Genomic DNA, 19,931 nt, shown 5'->3' on the forward strand with positions numbered 1-19,931 from the left:
ATGGGTCGTGCTGGGTATGCCCTTTTATTTTTTAAGGTCACAACGAAAATCACCACATATATACTTCTAAATGTAATTTGCGTGTGAGCAAAACTTTGTCAAATAATGGTTACTTTTGGTGAATACCATTTAAAGATATATAGCTAGGCGTGTTTTTCTTTGCAATCTTCATAACAAGTATACTTCAAATGGATTGGGGTAGATCCGGGTTAGAATTGATCTTCAGCAACTAACTGGTTCGGGTGGTCGGGCCTCGGCTGACACAGTGACGTGCATGTCGTCATAACCCAATTGCGTAGATCGATGTTCATGCTGCTGATCACTGGGTTGTCTGGTCCAGACTTGGCTGTTTACACACCACCGACAAATAAAGCAGGAATACTTAGTGCAGTGTAAAATTAACGCATTCCTTCACTAAGTTGGTGTTGCCCACAGTAATATAATTCCGTTGCCAAAAGCGGCACAAAACAATACTCACTCGCTCTCATACATGTAGGCCACACAGGTGTCAACTGTCAGGGTTTCTCCTGTTTTTATCAGTAAAGCCGACATCGTTCATTGACCTGTGTGTGGTTGGAGATAGGATATATCCCAACCTTTGGTTAACCCGAGACCCTATATCGGTTAATGGACTCTCACGGGCTAACCAATTACCCATTCGGAAAGACCGCGCCCATACAGCACATACTATGCATAAAGATAAGCGTCAATACTGTTATGGGCATGCACCAAATTCCATCATATCTCTATAATCATATATTTTTATTATATATTTACAAAAGAATGTAACCTCACGTATGGCTGAGTAAACTCCGTGTTCAAGGATGTTATATATGGGATATACAATATGTGAGTGAGTCGGGGAGGTTCGTATCCTCTGTGTTGTCATGGTTGTGTTCTTTGGTTGGAGTTTGTTCCTGTGCATAAAATTGAACAACGTCTCATTGACAACCATTGGCAAATCATACATTTAGTTCCTATATTATAAAGAAATATTGTTGATTTTTATGGTTTAGTTTACATATTTATTAAATCACTAAATCTAGACCCAATTTACGAATGTATTTTTTTCGTATTTTCAATATTTTCATTAACAGGGGCACGTGTTTCTGTGGTTTCAATATTATTCTTAGTTCATAAATAATAAACAGTAAAAAATAGGCCATCTACGTTTCCTTCAAAGATTTCTTCTGAATGTGCATATGAAAATTCCGTAAAGTGCGATTGAGGGAGGTGTGTTTTGTGTGCAGTGACCATTTCCACTTTGTATTTGCGCAGCATGCGATATGCATTTATAAACAACTGTAGACAGGTGTCTAGTTTAAGAAATTCGTTTCTCCACCGTTGAAGTCTTAAACCAATGCTGTGTTACAATTGCACTAAGATCTGCTTTGTGCAAGTGGATTAGACAATTGTGTGGTGATTGTTGGGGCCTAAGATTGATTTAACTAAGATTACTCTATACATATGAGCCCTGGTCTCAAATCAGTTGAAGTTTTGTAACGCTGGGCGTGGAGAGAACTTGCATTGGTGACCATGTTTGACAGCTTGACTTCTGAGAGTTCCTTGGAATTAACGAAGCACGTGTGATAATGTAGTCTCACTTTAAGCATCATATAAATGCTGGCAGTCTTTACGGAGAACCTGGGTTATCAAATATATGTGTGTATATATATACGTGATGTGTGTGTATTAATTTTGTATAGACCCGTGAAGGTCCGGGGTAGAATAGGCATTCAACAACCCATATGCTTGTCATAAAAGGCGACTAAGCTTGTAAGAGGCGACTAACGGGACTGGGTGGTCAGGCTCGCTGACTTGGTTGACACATGTCATCGGTTACCAATTGGGCAGATCCATGCCCATGCTGTTGATCACTGGATTGTCTGTTCCAGACTCGATTATATACAGACCGCCGCCATATAGCTGAAATATTGTCCAGTGCGGCGTAAAACTAAACTCACTCACTTACTCACACAGTTTGTCAAAAAAAGTCGTAAAGGCATGTAATAATAGGAGGAGAATAGAATCCACACATGTCCACACATACTGATGATGCCTTTCACTGGATTGTCTGGTCCAGACTCGAGTTTTACAGACCGTCGTCATACAGATAGACAATTGCCGAGTGCGGCATTAAACAACGAACAGCAAATGTTCGTATCTTAACGAGGACGGAAATTTTGAGATTACCCCGATTGAAACGCTTCACAGTACAATATTGTACAGAGAACTCAGAAGTTTCATGTTTTGGTCTTTTTTTAAAAAAAAACAATCCCAAAAAACAATATCTTTATCCTCGCAGTGACACTAGTGTCTGTGATATGTACGTACTGTTCCTCATCTCGAGCCTCTACCACTAAAAGGCAATAGACGGTTGTATGCATGAAATGTTGACGCACTCTGTTTTCTACTTAATGTGAAACTTCTAATCGGCTTTTTGTTTAGATCACTCTGTACTCACCTTAAATTAATTCATGACGTAGACTGAATCGTTTTGCGTCATCTCATCAATGATAACCGTTCTGTAAAAGCCAGCTTATGATCTTTTGTTTCATTAATACGAGTGATTATTCTTAAATCTAAAAACTGTCAACATGATCATTTAATTTTCTTTAATATCCTTAAAACGTGTTGTTTAAACACACACGAATATTTGTGGTTTATCAATTTCATAGTTACGTGCAAAGAAATCATTTTGTGGTGTTTAAGGGGAACAATTCGCTCAATATACGACTAAATGTTCGAAGCAAGTCTAAAGACACGCCAGGTCTACTGGCAACTCACAGCAGCGTCGTTCATTTCCTCATTCCTATATACCTGAGGAGTCATATTACCTCTCGCGATGCATGGAGTTTGTGTTGACCCCGTAATGCACCGAGGGGGTGAATCGACACGGTAGCAACGAAGCGGAACACAGTTGCAGCCTCAACATGGCTTACTATCAAGACGAGAGCGCGTATGTATTGCTAGTATAATGATGTAGCGGTAAATGTCGCGGTTGTTTCACGCATGAAGTTAAAAATTTCTTAGCTGAAACTGAGTAAGCAGTTCTGACGATGTAGGCGGGCGATGTCGGATGATTTCCTGGCCTGGGTCACAGCGAACTGGGAAAGGGTGTCGTCCGGCTCAAGTCAACCGTATCGCCTTTCGCCGGCAACCCAAGCCACCAACCAAGATCAAACTGATTTTACGTTTTGTATGTCTAATGAATTTATACACCAATCGGAGATAACACGCAATATCCACAATGCCATCTGTAAAATATTGACCCTTTTCAACAAGTCGGTGAATAACAATATGTGTGCATGCACTGTGGTCACCCAACCCAGAGCTGGGCAATGAGACGACGTCAGAGTTTAATGACGTCACACACCAGTTTACTTATGTTACGATGCGTTTATGGTAGTCGTGAAAATATAGCTTTCAATGTTATTTCAGGACACCAACATTATTTCCCTTCAGATGTGCGGTATAATTATGCTCTGAGGTCGTGGTGTAAGGGACAGTTCATGGTTTATGGCTAAGGGGTGTGGTACCTGATGACTTTAAGAGGCGGGGCAGAGTGGGGGGCACCCATTTAGCTCTGGGAAGGTAGGGTGTCATCAGTTTTGCACACATCTTCGGGATTGGGGTAGGGGGGGTTCATTGATTTTGTACATGACAAGCAGGGAGAACCACTTTGTGCAATAATTTTAAGTAGGCGTGTGTTGGGGGAGACATTCACTTTGTACATGCAACTCCATAAAAATCATCATCAACCCAAATTTCTGCTCATGGGTGTGGCATTGGTGCAGTGCTGTTTTTGCAATGCTGTTTGCCAATGCTGGGGCGGTGATAGGCCATCATTGCACTATACATGATGAATCAATCCAGCATTGGCACAGTTGCACTTTGCCAGCGTCTGGCCAACATTACGTTACAATTGTACAACTAATGCTAAAACTGACACTTGTCATTGACTGAGTTAGCCTTGTGGACTAGTGTGCAAACCTACAATGGAAACAAAGAAGAAGCTCTGTGGAACACAGGTTTATATCAGGGCACATTTACAAAAGGAGTTCCTCCACTTATGCTTATTCAGTATGCAGCATTTCCATGAAGATTTGAGTAGTTTCGCAAGTGATCTCTACCAAACCTCGCACAACAAATCAATCAGAATTTAAATAGGTAAACTCCTTTTGTATATACTAAGCCATAATTTGAAATAGAATTAAAAACATAACATGTGAGAAAATTAATACCTGACATTTATTTACAATATTGTGACGTTACACTAAAAGTACACATAAAATACTTACTTTAATGGCGATGGAAACACAAGCTAAGGCACAGAGCACGTCACAGCAGGACTTTGGACTGTTTGCACGAGATGAGTAAGAGTGATTGTGCGCATGGGAAGTCCAGGGGGTGTGAATACCTATCAGTTTGCATGATCATGATTTGGATGGGTGAAAATTATGCCAACACTACAAAAAGACTTAATGTGGCGGCGAGTGGTCCTGTGCCTAGTTCTCAGGTCACCATCAGTTGAAGTTAAGCACCGTCGCGTTCGGACAGTCCTTTGATGGGTCGCCGTGTTTGGCAGTTTAACTCCTGAGAGTTTCTAGGACTTCAGTCCTGCCCCACAACGAAGCACATGGGAAACATGTGGTCTCACCTTAGGCAAGTGAGTTTGTTCAAATTTGCCTCTATTCACCCAGCAGAAAATGGGTACCTGGTGAGATAGAGTCCTGTGACTATTACCTTCTAGTGCCTAAGAGGCAGCTTGGGTTATCCGGGGTAATGATAATCAGATTCTGGTTAGAGCATCCAGTGAGCAACTAGTCAGATGGATACTAGGCGCTGTATAAGTGAATTATTATCATTATCATTATCATTATCAATATACTTAGGTGATAGATGATAACAGGATATTTTTAAAAGATCAAAGAAATATATGTTTTCCATGTTAGCACCAGGCAGGGTGAATGATAAGTTTCCAGTGACACAGGTCCAGTGGCTTGGTGCTGGCTAGCCGTAGTCTCAGTTTGAAAAATGTTGACTGACAGGTATCACCCCACTGCTGGTCCATCGATTCATGAAAGTTAGGGCGACGATGGCAAAGGTGGTGTAGATTTCCAACATTGGCGTAGCGTGTGCGTGCTACTTGGGTAATTTGTTGTTATTTTGAAAATGAGATACAGATATGCAGGTTGTGATAGTCTTTCATTTACTGTTTACATCTATCATACTCTAATAACTTCTCAGGCTGTAGATGCATTTAGGGTATAGTGAAGTGTTGTTAAGATGTACTTGCTGGAGGTATCAAGGATGTACAATATGCTACTTTCTCATAGATTTTTAAAATATAAAAATATCAGGTATTCTGTAGCTTCTTTTGAGTAGTATGTGAAATTTGCTTGGTTGGTCAGTCTGTTGGTTGGTCTGATGGTGTGTTAGACTGTTGATCTTGGGGTTTTTTGTTGGTTGGTCTTTGTTTTAGTTGGTAGGCTAGCTGGCTGGTTGTTTGGTTGGCTGGTTTATGTGTTGACTTGTTGCTTGGTGTGTTGGTTGTCTGGCTGATGAGCTTTTTCCCTACTTTTATTTCAGGTTTGATGCAGATGGTGAGTTATCCGAAGCGATATCCAAACTATGGGATATGGACGACAACAAGTGTTACCCAGGACAACAATATGAGGTTGACCTTCAGGGTGAGTGTCAAGGGCACTTTTTTCTCATTGACGTTCTTTCGCTTATTGAATCAACTATTGGACTATACTTGTGGACATTTCTGATAAGTTCTGTTTCTTTTTAGACCAGTATTGTGCCTATCTGATGTTGAATAGAACATTAACCATTGTGAATGATTATTTAAAGTGCTCATTTCATCTCCTTGGTCTCGTTGAAAATCTGGGGTAGAATTTGTCTTTACCAACTTAAGGCTAGCAGCATCAGGTAGTCAGGATGCTCACATGGCTGATGGGGTTTGCTAAGTTTCCCTTTTGTGTACATAGATGCTCATGAAGTACATTCTTTGATAGTCCAGACATTAGGCTTCAACAAATCCACTATGTATGTGAGTGAGTGAGTGAGTGAGTGAGTGAGTGAGTTAGCAGTCTTAGTAAACTTATCCTTAGTACTTTTTGTTACACTCCACCACTGAGTGTAACAAAACCTTATGGGAGGTCGCGTCAGGTAACCTTTGAAAATGACCAATCAGAACACAGCTTACCAAATAGCGAAAGTGCACATTCGCACATCCCTTATGAAGTTTTTTCTCGAAAAGGTTTCATACCCGAACGATTGCGAATGCTATTTAGCGTACGATTGCTTCTGGGTGATGCACATGGCGTACGTACTGCCATGACAACGGTGAATAAACAGTCGCTGAAAATAGTGTTTTTGACAATATTCAAGGATGTTATCTTGCGGAAATATTAGCTAATGGTAACCATGTCAACAGAAACCCCAAAGCGTATATACAGCAGGTCAAATAACTGTGTTATATGCTGATTCTTGTTTGTGGAGATATGTGTCGGTGATCTGAATATTTTGAAAGTCCCTCCGATCCCTAAATAGTAGCTGTTGTCTGATTGGTTAAATCTGTTTAACCGTCTCACATTTGATTGGATGGTCATTGGTCGCTCAAAGGTTACCTGACGCGACCTTCTACTGGGTTTTGTTAGACTCACTGGTGGAGTGTAACGAAATACACTGAGATGAAGTTTACTTGGTGGGTGGGTGGGTGGGTGGGTGGGTGGGTGGGTGGGTGGGTGAGTGAGTGAGTGAGTGAGTGAGTGAGTGAGTGAGTGAGTGAGTGAGTGAGTGAGTGAGTGAGTGAGTTTCACACAATTTTACCCATTGGGGAATCAAGCCTGGGCCTTCCATGATGAGCGGAATCCAGGATGACTGGAATATGATACAAATCATGAAAGTCATGGAAACGAATATGAATATATGAATATTTTCCATGTACACCATAGCACATCACCACCTGATGTATTTTTCATAATGTTGAGTTAAGTAATTACAAAATATTTTATTGGACGTGATAGCACATGTTTACACTGATATCGTCGCGAAACAATGTCCTGTGACCACATTTCTGTCAAGTGAAATCTGCAGAAGAGATGACTTCCTCTGTTGGGTGCATTCTACTTTGTAAATATCAGTTTGATAATAACACAAAATTTCAAGTGAAAAAAGACTTTAGTAAAATATTTGTAAATATTCAGTTCCAGTGATCATGCACAACTGGTTGACCATGGGCTGTAAATATTTAAATATTGTCTAGTGGGACTGTTGTGATTCAAACATGTATTTTGGGAACTGAACCATATTTATTCACAAATTCTTTCTTGTTTTACTCGGCACTCATTCTGTAAATATTCAACTCTAGACCACACAATCCAGTGATCAGCATGAGCATTAATCTGCTCACTCGGGATACACCGACATATGTCAACCAGCCTGACCACCCGATCCTATTAATTACCTTTTATGACAAGCATGGAGACCAATTCTAAACCAGATTTTCTGATTCTGTTCTTGCAGGATATGTTACAAGCAGTCGGCGTGTGAACAAGGATTTTGCCAGGGACAACCTGATCTCTTGGTTTGATGAAGAAGAAGTCTTCTCAAGACCAACATACAAAGGTAAAAACATTGTATTTTCAATACATTGTTTATGAAAGCTGAGGGTTTCATCTGTTGGACCGTGTAAACCAGATGCATAGAAGAAATCTTTGGGGTACATAAAAGCAATAAAGTATCAATTTTTAAACCCTATGACAGTTGTAACAATATTTTCATGAAAATAATTAAAAGACAAAACTCATTTTTGTCTTATGACATCACCTCTAATGGGCCCCTCATGGCCCCTCATAGCCCCCCCTACAGCCAAGAGCAGGTAACTCTTCTGTCTCCTGTTTGTACATAAACCTGAATAAAGTGCAGATTCACCTTTAGCATGCTACTGTGCTAATTTGTTGTGATGTTGTGATGGTATAACATCCAGAGCTGGGGTGTAGTATTGAACTTTATTAAAGAGCAGTGTAGGTCCGATATGAAACTTAGGCCCAAAGTACCCACAGTCCTACCCAGACCTGTGGGAGGTTACATGACCAATTGCATTGGTCAGTTATCCAGCCATGACCTTCATGACCCCAGTTGAGTGTGGAGCTACATTTTCATTCATAACTTTTTAGTACAAAAGCGTTTGCTTGTCACGCCAAAGACCCGCGTTCGATTCCCCACATGGGTACAATGTGTGAAGCCCATTTTCTGGTGTCCCCCGATGTGATATTGCTGGAATATTGCTAAAAGCGGCGTAAAACTAAACTCACTCACTCACTCATGTACTCTACTGCATGGAAGTGTCAACTCAGATGTGATATTCTACCCTTATGTGTACTGTTGTACTGTGTTGGGCGAAAACATCATCTCAGGTGTGGTGTTGTGCCCTGTTGTAGTTTAATGTTTTAATATGTTGTTGTGTACAGTTGTACTCTCTTGTACCAAAGTGTCAATTCAGACGTCCAGTTGTACCCTGTGATGGTTAAATGTCGTATTGTGATACAGCCTTCAGGGACCTACTAGACAACTACGAGCTGGAGCGTGGGGAGGTGGAGGTTGTCACATGGGAAGAGCGAAAAGAGAACTGGGACTTCCTGAATCTCATCATGGAGACGCCAGTGATGCAAGAAGCCCATAGGATGCTGGTGGAGAGGGGCAAGGCTCCAGAAGATGATGATGACTTCAAAAGGCTTCTTCATGACATCTGGTTTAAGATGTACCAGAGGCGAGGAGCAAGGTAAACTGACTTTGTGTTACCATGCCAACATATAGACATTCATCATATGTCATTACCCGAACAGTTCTATCCTTGAACTTCTTTCAGTGGCATTCCTAGAAGTCTGTGAGTCATTTAAGGACAAACTCTATGGATGAACAGATTCGTTATTCAGGTGATGCGACTGGCTTCCAGATGTAAACCCTTTTCATCGCATCACTGTTTTTCTCTAATATCTCATTTTTGGTATTATATACTGTATATATAACACCCTCTTTTCTGCTCATTCATACCTGTTTCAAAATGATTCTAAAATCTATATCCAAATGTTACATCAGCTAAATAAAGATCCTGTTCATCCTTTACTCCAGCTCTATTCTAAAAAGACAAATCATTAAAGTCAAATCTTTTATTCTAGTATGATAAGGTATTACATCTGTGCATGAAAATCTTTAACACTTGTGTACTATGTCACATATTCATAAAACATAAAGCAGCTTTATTATTAATTATTTTGATTGATCTTTTGAATATCGTTTCATTTCTTAGAGATATGACATTTACATCCCGGGTACATTTGAGGATGACCGAGGGGATGTAAAAAAGTAGTGAGAATAACTATATTCTCTACTTCCAATGTTTGTAAAGTTATTTTTTTTCTTAGGGATCATTAGCAAAGCCAGAAATTATGAGTCATGACAACACATTGGGGTGTGGTATTTGTAAAATAATTGCAGAAAATGAAAACGATATGTCATTTGGTACCTCTTGGATAATCATATGTCCTCAGATAATATCACATAATATATGTTCAGAATGGTATTGGATGAATTCTCGTCATAATCAACAACCAAAGATTTGGATTGCTTGATTTAGATCTGGACAGTTGCTATTTCCTCAGGACACTCCCATTTTGACCTTTCAAAAACATTGTGTCCAGATATTCAAGGTGGCACTGGTTACAATATATTGGGAGCTGACACTTGGGTGACCAGTCAGTATAAATACTGACAACATTAGAATCAGTTATGTGCTAATGATTGCATCAACTGGAAAGGGGGTGGGTAGTGTTTCCAAAACAAGCTCTTTCAGTAAACACGAAGGGAGGAATCACTTTAAAAAGCAATTGTAGTTTTTAAAATTGCTTTTGTATGCACTTTAATAACTAAATTTGATTCTAGTGGACTTCTACCAATCTAAGACACACAAAATGTTTCTTGTGTTTGTGATGCATTTATTGCAGATATTGCATTTTTGGGGGTACCAAGTTTAAAGTCAAACAACATGGCGATAGTGCGGCTGGAATATAGCAAAACCAATTTGCTTGAGGTTCACAGATGATATGTAGAAAAGTAAAATATAAAAACAACTGCATTTATATCATTGTCCTGATGAGGCAAACTACTTCTTGTTATGCCCTCGTCTCTTTTTCTTTGGTTTCAAAATTGATTGAAATTTCCAGAAGTTGCAACATGGATGTGTGTATTGTATACTTAGAGGTACGGCATATACAGCCTCAATGTTGACAATGTAAGGATATATTTGTGTTCTGTGTTCCGTAATACAGTGCCATGTGCATCCATTTTCAGAGGTCCTGACTCATGCAGTTTTGAGCATGTGTTTGTTGGTGAAGGCCGAGGTGACGAGTTCATCGGCCTGCATAACTGGATCCAGTTCTATCTGCAAGAGAAGGCAGGCAACATCAACTACCACGGCTTCTTCAGGAGAGAGACGGTGAGAGCAAAGGGATTGGCATAGAGGCCATACTTCACAAACCTTACTCAAATTTCAGCAACTCTTTCTCTGACCATAGAATACACAAAAGAAGTCAAAGAACATTAAGCCCTGTTTACAAATCACTACAACTCTCTAAGATATGTGGTATGCTTTAACAGGATTTGGGTAGCCTTGTGGTTAAAGTGTTTGCTTGTTCACCAAAGGCTTGAGTTTGAATCCCAAAATGGGTTAAATCTGTAAAGCCTGTTTCTGGAGTTGCCAGATGTGATGTTGCTGGGATATTCCCCAAACTGAAGTTAAAAAAGTACCTGACTTTATGTTTCAGCTTACTGGTGATGAAATCCCACGTCTTATAGCTCTCCAGTTCTCCTGGAAGGGAATCAAGAGTAAGCCGATGTGCAGTTGTTTCCTGGGTACAAGTCCAGAGTTTGAGATCGCAGTGTACACTCTGTGTCTTCTACTGGACAAAGATGGCAAGACTGACTGCCAGATGGGAGAGTACGAGATCGAGGTCGTCGTCCACTCTCACGGCTTCAAGAAAAAGCTGGGGACTGCTTACATAGCTGCAGCACGCTTGTACTAGCAAGATCTAAGTCAGGAACAACCACTATATGTTGAACATCAAATAATTGCTGTGGCGATCAGATTACATAAATATAGCTGCAGTAATCTGCCCCTTCCTTCAAGCAAAATGTCTTACAGCAGAGACCTCGTTGTTCAAATTTTACAAAGGTAAAACTTGTGTTATCGACATTGAACTAATAATTCTGAAATTACTTATGCATTATTATTTATGCCTTTTCAAATTGTTTATGGAAAGATTTGTTTGTTTTACGTTTTTTTGACAACACTTGTCTGATTTTCTGTTGTGGAGATTTCAAAGTAGTGTCGTGTATCGCTGTGCTAGGGGAGGTTACATACCTAGGGATTCTAAAGAAGAGAATTGCTTTTACCATCTGAATATATTCTATGAACTGGTATTTGAGTTGAATTGTTCATACATATTTGCTGTCAAGCTTTTTGAAGTGTTATTTTTTGAGATGATATCTCAAAACTTGTCAAAGAGTATTTGTCAACATTTTGTGTCATCATGTAACTTGAATTAGTTTATGGTTGTGGGTTATCTCACTTTAATACACAAACGTATTTCAGCCTCAGGAATTCTGCCAAATCAATGCTCATGGAACAGTCCCCATGTTTGAATCTGTCCATATTTTTACACGAAATGGCATTTCAATCAGATCATAGTTTCCACTGCTCCACACAGATCTGGAACAGTCTTGCAACTGCTAGGCCAAATGTATCAAAATCATTTGATATGATAAACGCAACCTTATCACCCATACAGTGTATTTATTACAACATGCTTGTCACCATCCATAAGACCATATAGGGATGCGTTGCAAACAACCAATCACTTGCAAGCGATGTTCAGCGATTCGCCTCACAATGGAGTGCTAACTTTCATCCGCTTGCAATCGCATCAGTAACTCAGTGAGGTTGCTTCGTTGTCAAACCAATATGGTGGCTTAGGAAAATTTGAATTCAATGGCTGAACAAAGTTGTTCGGCTGCCAAATTGGCAAAAAAACTGCTTACATCCCAGCATCCAAATTTTGTTCCACAGATTCAGTGTAGTCATCAACAATCATAAATTCATCACTCGTCATTGAGACCTTCCTAGCACGTTCTCTAGCACCAGACAAACAAGCCATAATTCCTCCGCCATTTTTGGAAGAGCGATAAACGCTTCGAGCTGTTGCAAGCCCTCAATAAGCAATTCATTTGCTTACTCTAAGTAAGTAAGTACTCTAAGTAAGCAACACACCCATGGACACTGTGTCAACTTTTGGGTAGACCTCGATATTGAGGTAATAAGGTTGGTATAATAGTAATTAGTGGTGTTCCAATGATCAAAAATTTTAAAAAATCGATCGAAAGAGGGATTAAAAGTAATTGTTAAGAACATATTTTTGATTATTCAGAATTTTGTTGATTTCGCATAACACGCTTGTATTAAGTCAAATATTTCACGAATATTCATGAATAAATGTGCTCAACAGTGTAATTCTGTGCACTATTCGTAGTTTCATATTCATGACTACGGTAAATATTACTGTAACCTGTCTATGAATAAATTTTATCATGAAATCAATCATGAGCATAATAAGTTACACTGATAAATATTTGTTGTATAACTAAACAAAATAATTTGTGTCCAGAAACTAAAATTTAGATTTGAGAATATATCGCTAATTAGAAAAAAAACAACTAAGGAAAAACACCTTAAAATTTGTGATTACATTACAAATGTATATATTTCAATGATAAATAATAACCGTTCATTATAAGTCTTTTGATAATGGACAGTGGATTTGTTTTCCGATTCCCAACACTAGTGGTAATGAAGACTACGATCTGATTTTAATGTCATTGTCAAATGTCACAATGTCATACACAACGCACAGTTGGGAGTTTGAACATTTCTTGTTTAATTTTCTAGTCCTGTATTAGCCAAACAGGGTAACCTGTCAACTACACAGTACTGCTATTGTATTCTATATCTATGGTATTAAAATACTGTATGGGCATGTCAAATATACTGGACAAAATAAGTTAGGGATATTGGTCATTTTATGATTGATATTTCATCAGTATGTTAGTGAATAAATAGGTCATTATTCATAATTTCAAAAATTTACATATATCCCTAGCTATTTTTGTCCAGTATATTTATTTATATATTTCTTGTATACATGAATCTCAAACATATACGTCCGACTCCTTATTGGTACATTATAAGCAGTAATAGAATTTGTCCAGTTATAATCATATTATGTATCTGAGCCAGTGGTCATTTTTCAATTGTTTTGTATAATAGAAAGACTTCGTATTTGAAGATGAGCTGCTTCATGCTTTATGCTTGCCAGTGTTAAAGTAGCTCAGTAGATAGTTAGCTAGTCCTGATTTGAATCCTGTATTTTGCCAAAATGTCTTTCCTGCTTGATGTTTCTCATACAGCTTCAAAGTCACAGCTGTTCCTGTTGTGGATTTTACATTCTTGGTTGAGATGAACTTCAAGGTTAAAATCATTTAATAATTGTGGGAGCTTTATTCACTAATCTGTAGTTCATGAGCCCAAGGGGTGGAAAGGTAGTCTAGGGGTTAAGGTGTCTGCTTGTCACAGACCCAGGTTTGATTCCACACATTTGTGAAACCCATTTCTGGTGTCCCTGGCCGTGATATTATATTGCTGGAATATTGCGAAAAGAGGTATAAAACTTACATAAACACAAATACATACAACTGATGATGGGAACACTCATACAATCTCCAAACTTACGCTGATGACAACTACTGGTAAGTACACTATAACTGGTATAAGGCCGTCCATATTTTCTTACATGGTGTTGTCACCAAAATTTGTAGGGAGTGCAAAAACCAAATAAAAAAAAGAAAATACTGAAAGAAAAAACTTTACAATGGTTTAACTTATTTTATGGGATTTTAAAGTTGAGGTAATACTCTTGAAATTAATTTATGAATTAACTTTCAATCACAATTATTTTTAATAACTATTGATAAAGAAAGATCAAGCAGGCCTGGGGCCCCTTTCACAAAGCTCTCGTAAGCCTAAGATCCCATAACTTTTCTCGTAGCATTCGTACCTCCTATACTGTAACATAGGAAGTACTAATGCTACGAGAAAAGTTACGAGACCTTAGGCTTACGAGAGTTTTGTGAAAGAGGCCCCAGGTTCTTTTAATACTGTTCAAAAGTAAGTGTACTTACTTACCACAATAAGACATAAGTTTCCACAGCAAAAGCAGGGAAACCAAGATAAGTAAAAGTTATATTACTGTACACTGAAATGAAATTCAAGGGGGATGGGAAACAAGAGAGAAGTATTGAGAGCTTGAGCAGATGGCCCAGGTGTCTCTTGTAAAGGGTGACTTGTGCTTTAAAAAAAACTTACATTTCAATATTCTTTAAACAGATGTTACCAAACACTTGACAAATATATAAACTATTTAAGGTTCTGGTCATTTTGGATTATACTGTATTTTGTTTTGGTGAAGGATTGATAGTTTTAGTCTATATGTCACCATTTTTTTCATGTCAGTGAAAATAGTGGTCACGTTTATATGGACATTGATCTAGATTGGAGTGTTTTGTATTTATTTCCTGTTATTTTATGTGCAATACCATTCAGTTATGTTATATTTGAAATGTATGTATAGTTAATACATGACTAAAAACAGTGCTATTTTTTGCAAATTTATTTGTTTCAATAACCAATAATTGACAGTTCAATTTGAATATTATTGATTGTTTTTATGCTATATATGTACACTGAGATATCCTTTGATAAAATGGTAACAGTGGTGGAATGGAGCCATTAAATGAGCTGTTTCAGACGTAGTTATTGCGATTTAAACCCTCAGACTGGTAAGTCAGAATGGGTGATTCTCGTTCAGCAAGCAGCCTTTTCTCTGGAGCTCATGGTCAATGGAGTGAGATAATCTCCAAGAACAAAAGGTGCACTTCTTTGTTTGTTCCCTCTGAAATTTGGTCACATGCGTTCTTGTCCCCACGCAAATTGGTCACTGTGTTATTGGTTATTGTTATTTTGATTGAACTGTCAGCTGTGATCAATACCACATGCTTTATGAGATCTTTATGCTTACCCTTATTAACTGAGCTAATCTAAGGTGTCATGGGGGTTTTGTATACTCTAAGAATGAAGAAACAATGCTTAGAAAAATATGTTACTTCCCTTCCCATGCGATACTGAACTGCGTTGAGGTTTTCTGAAATTGTAATTAGGTGGATTCAACTGGAAAAATATACTTTGGACAAAATGAAGAATATAAGTGAGGCCAAAACAATGTTTCACAGCTCTTTCAGATCACCTTCACATTTTTTCTAGAGAGGTCACCACAGCTTTGGTCATTTGTACTTGGGCTGACCAACGAGTCGGGGACACATAGTACTATAGTGATGTTTTTCTTAAATGAATGTAGTCTTGTTTAATTGTGTTTTGTTTGGCATTCAATTAATTATATCAGGTTGATGTGTGATCTGAAGAACAGGGGTATGTGACATAGTTGTGTTGTTCAAACTTTTGTGAAATATATTGGTTATTAGAGGTAGTTTCAGCTTATATTCTGCGTGCCATCACTTAACACATGGGTATTATTTACAGCAGTTGAAATATCACTGTAAGTATTGGTGATTTAGTATTATAATTACAGAAATATTTTTTTTGTATCATGGCTTGTTATGTTTGATTCTGTTATCAAATCTGTTTTTGTTTGCAAAACCACATTGATATAATGGCAGCATTTAAAATTATGTTGATAGGATAGAAATTGCTTCTAAAATCAACTCTCAGCTTCAGACAGGCACCGTTCATTGTTTAGTTGTGTTTTGTGTCTTTTGGGAGTTATCTCCCCTGGTCTTTCATCTGAAATGATGAGTCACTGTATAGGCTTATGCCTACTGACTAAAGTTTGGCTCAGGCAGCTGGAGAGCCATTTAGACACTGTTTCTTTCTCAGATATTACCTCATAGACTGGAATATTTCAAAGACATTTTAAAGTTATCAGTTAACTTGTACTAAGCAACTTGCCATGACTATGTTAACACCAGTACATTGATACAGACTCATCAGAGTTGGAGTAAGATCACTTAATGCATTTGGGTTGTGGTCCATGTAGATTTAGGTAGTTTTCACAAGAGATAATTAGAAATGATAGTAGTCTTAGTGGCTTTGGTGTTTGGAATACACATTTTCAGAAAAACATACATACATTTATTTCATGATATCTATAAACCCATTTTAGTGATCCCACTGAATTAAAACAAAACTTGAGCAGCAATTTACAAATACCTGTTGGAAAGGTAGATATGTCATCGCTCAAGGGTAAAGTAACATCAAATCAATACTCTAGCAGACTGAAATGTACTTACTTGGAGATAGGATGTATTTCCAAACCAACTAGCATGTCCACTGAGCACTTGTTATTTTCTTTAAGGCCAAATGATTCACATGTATACTGGTTAGCAAACTGCTTTTTTTAAGGTTAAAAATGGTTGTTTAAGATAACAAAAGGTGCTGATATTGAGCAGTGCTCAGTTTTGCATGCAACGTTGACTGCAATAATGCCATGTTTGCCATATATGCCTTTTAACTTTATATGATATTACTGCTCATGAAAGGGTACACTGGTATATATCTAGTGAAATATGTTAGATGCAACACACAATAAGTCTACTAGTTTATGCATTTCTGTCATTACTCTTGCAAGAAATAAAATCCTACACATTTAGTTATTGGTTGTTTAAAGTTGTTGTTAAGTACCTAGTCTTGTCTTCCCAGCCTTTTGAGAGTAATCTATAAACAAAAAACTTCATTAAGCACTCTATATTTTTGCAATAATTTTTCAACACATACAGGAAACTTCTTTTGGTGACCACGATGAAAAACGTGAGCTTTTCTGACCTGTACACATTGATTTTATGATCATAACTGTTCATGTAAAACAAACCCACTGATTTTCATACAAAACCATGTCTGTACAAGTATGGCTCTGGAACGTAAAATGTTAAATTTGTTGGAAAAACCACAAGCCTTAACAATGTACATATATTACAAGAGCTTAATTAAACACCCATTATTTTCGTGGGGGCCACAAAAACATAAGTTCTTCTGACCCATATGTAGTTCTTTGATTCATAAAAAAAACAAAACTGACAAACTGATTGGAATCCATGTTGATTTTGTGACAATTGCTCATTTTAAAACAACTCTGATTTTCCTACAAAACCATGTCTATTTGGAGAGGCCATTTTAAAAGTTGTGAAGATGAAGAAAAACCAAGTTCTATGGTTAGTCAGATTCTTTATTTCTTTATTGCAATGAGCTTGACGTTTTGGTTTAGATACTTATACCATTATCAAACATGTCCGTACAAGTATGGCCCAGGCATGTTTAATAATGTATTCATAGGTGAATGTGAACATTCAAAATGTCATTGTAGGTGTCTTACAGGTCAATACCGAGCATAAGCTCTATGTGACAGTATGATACCCAGCACTCTCCTCCCCATATGCACTGTCATCCTCCTGATCCTATGAAGTGACAGTCTGTGTAAAGCAGCTTCTGTACAGGATGATCCCTTTGTTGCACACGATGCCCAGTCAAGTCCCAGAAATGTTCGATAGGGTTAGGATCAGGGCTTGTTCAGTTGTGAGATATCAGGGGATAAGTTCTTAGTGTATAGATACGAGACCCATTCAATTTTAGAATGATTTGGGCACCGTCTCAGGCCTTATATTCAGCTAACTTTATGTCTGGAACTGTAAATGTTTTGATCCCGTGACTCTGGTTATGGCCTTATAATATATAACCTTGATATTCAAAGGAAGCAATTAACGGGGACTCAAAGACTTCAGGACCTGAAGTGACATGCTTCTTGAAACACCTCACAGTATAATTCATTCTAGCAATGCGTAGAAAACAGCTAATTGCCAAAACCAGTATGATGGTGAAATCCGCGTTTTGGGATAAGTCAGCACTTGGCCGACTGAAGTAAACATATTCTTCCTGATACCAACCGTGGTTATCGTGTGTGGTGGCGTACTAACATGACATATCATCGGGACATGGTCCATGTTGTTAAACCGTTTGATGGCGGCTCAGTGATGGTGTGGGGTTTGCTTTTCGTAAATCTGCAAGTTGGATCTCATTGCAGCACCTAGGACACTCAACGGTCAACGTAATCAACAGGAAGCGCTGGGTACCGCCGTCGTGCCACATTTTGATAAACAATCCCCTTGACAGTCGTCCGATATTCAAGGAAGACAATGCTGGTTCCCTCCCGTTATAACAACTCCCAGTTTGATCCGGCTTCTTGCAGTCCACCTGAAAGCTAAGCTTCTTCTGAAGGGTGTAACGTAACAATATTCGGGACAGGATATGTTTGTGCACCAATGGCGTCATGTGAAGTTTATAGAACAATCAATATTTTGCTGCTGATTAACAGAAGGAAGAAAACTTGGTGGACGATGTAACGGTGAGCGGTGTCCCAGGGCAACTATTTTTACCAACTGACTTGTTGTGAATTGACATTTCATTGCATGGCCAGGGAGAATAATGTTATATATATGTTGGCGAAAATGTGTGTGATGTCCCTGTTCAGTTTGCATAATTATCGGCAGACATGCGCATCAACGATATGTCGAGTAGTATATTCATCAACATAATCCCAAAAGTGCATCTATGAAATAGTTTATGCCAGAGACAGAGCGCCCGTCAACGTAGCTGAGAATGGGATGACACGTATAGAGGTGGACGGACAAAAGCCTCACAAGACAGAAGCCCCACAGACAGAAGCTCCACCGTGTTTTTCGTAATAGGTGACTAACAGGATCGGGTGGTCAGGCTCTTTGGTATACGTCATATAATAACTCTGTTACGTAGATCGATGTTCATGATGTTGATCACGGGATTGTCTGGTCCAGACTCGAATATTTTCAGACTGCCGCCGTCGGCAGGAATATTGCCGAGAGCGGCGTTAAACAACAATCAGATTGGGCTCACGTTCCAGGCGGCAATAACAAGACCAACCATATGCAAGATATATTTATCAAAATTAATTTTGTACCTAATTTTAACCTAAAGATGTGTATAAGAGAAAGTACGCACTTAGTACTTTGGGATTATTTTGCTAAGAACAACGTTACTATTGTAACTTAAATGTCCGAAAACAGTGTGCTTTCTTTCGTACGTCAGTTTATAAGACCTTCACACCTGTCATCAGTTCTCGTATATTTGTTTCATATTGGTGTCACGTTTGCTGACATCGACATCAAGCATTACATCATCTGGGGAAATGACAAAGACATCAATGGATAAATGTTTGGCATGGGAATTTTTGTGAGTGAGTGACTGAGAGAGTGAGTGAGTGAGTGGTATTTAACACCGTTTCAAACTGTATTCCACTTATGTCATGTTGTATCAGCCATGGGTATGGTTTAGACAAAATAAAAGCTTTTTTTTCGAAGACAGAACAAGGCTGGCCACGTCGCTTCACGCACCACGTAGGCTTTTACACTTTATCTATTTATGAATAACAATGTGTCTGTAACTGTAGAATAAATGCAACACTATTCAAGCTAGCTAGGCATGCAAGAACACATCAACTCATTCTGTCAGTTGGATACAAACATCATTAGCAGGTTGATATAGGGTATAGTTAATTTTTGCATATATTAATTTTTGCATATATTAATTTTTGCATATATTTCGTGACATGCAAGTTCCAACGTAAAACTGTTTTGACGCAAATATTTGTCAGATTATTCGTATATTTTTTAAAGAAATGAGGGCTGTTGGTGGTGAGGTTACCGTCATACAT

General features: G+C 38.4%; 1 protein-coding gene across 1 annotated transcript; it reads left to right on the forward strand.

The window, feature by feature from the left end:
* Nucleotides 1-2,856: 2,856 nt before the first annotated feature.
* Nucleotides 2,857-13,984, forward strand: LOC137290947 (uridylate-specific endoribonuclease B-like). The gene is made up of 6 exons (XM_067822168.1): nucleotides 2,857-2,959; nucleotides 5,593-5,693; nucleotides 7,537-7,638; nucleotides 8,563-8,794; nucleotides 10,363-10,507; nucleotides 10,836-13,984. Exons 1-6 carry the CDS (start codon nucleotides 2,934-2,936, stop codon nucleotides 11,091-11,093), a joined length of 864 nt encoding a protein of 287 aa, XP_067678269.1. The 5' UTR covers nucleotides 2,857-2,933; the 3' UTR covers nucleotides 11,094-13,984.
* Nucleotides 13,985-19,931: the final 5,947 nt, after the last annotated feature.

This window comes from Haliotis asinina, chromosome 7 (assembly GCF_037392515.1).
Source record: "Haliotis asinina isolate JCU_RB_2024 chromosome 7, JCU_Hal_asi_v2, whole genome shotgun sequence".
Classification (NCBI taxonomy): Eukaryota; Metazoa; Mollusca; class Gastropoda; order Lepetellida; family Haliotidae; genus Haliotis; species Haliotis asinina.

What these genes read in the sequence shown, in the direction of transcription:
- LOC137290947 (XM_067822168.1), top strand. Translation starts at nt 2,934, where the DNA reads ATGGCTTACTATCAAGACGAGAGCGC. An exon ending in TACCAGAGGCGAGGAGCAAG is followed by an intron (nt 8,795 to 10,362) that starts GTAAACTGACTT and finishes ATCCATTTTCAG; the next exon opens with AGGTCCTGACTCATGCAGTT. An exon ending in GCTTCTTCAGGAGAGAGACG is followed by an intron (nt 10,508 to 10,835) that starts GTGAGAGCAAAG and finishes TTTATGTTTCAG; the next exon opens with CTTACTGGTGATGAAATCCC.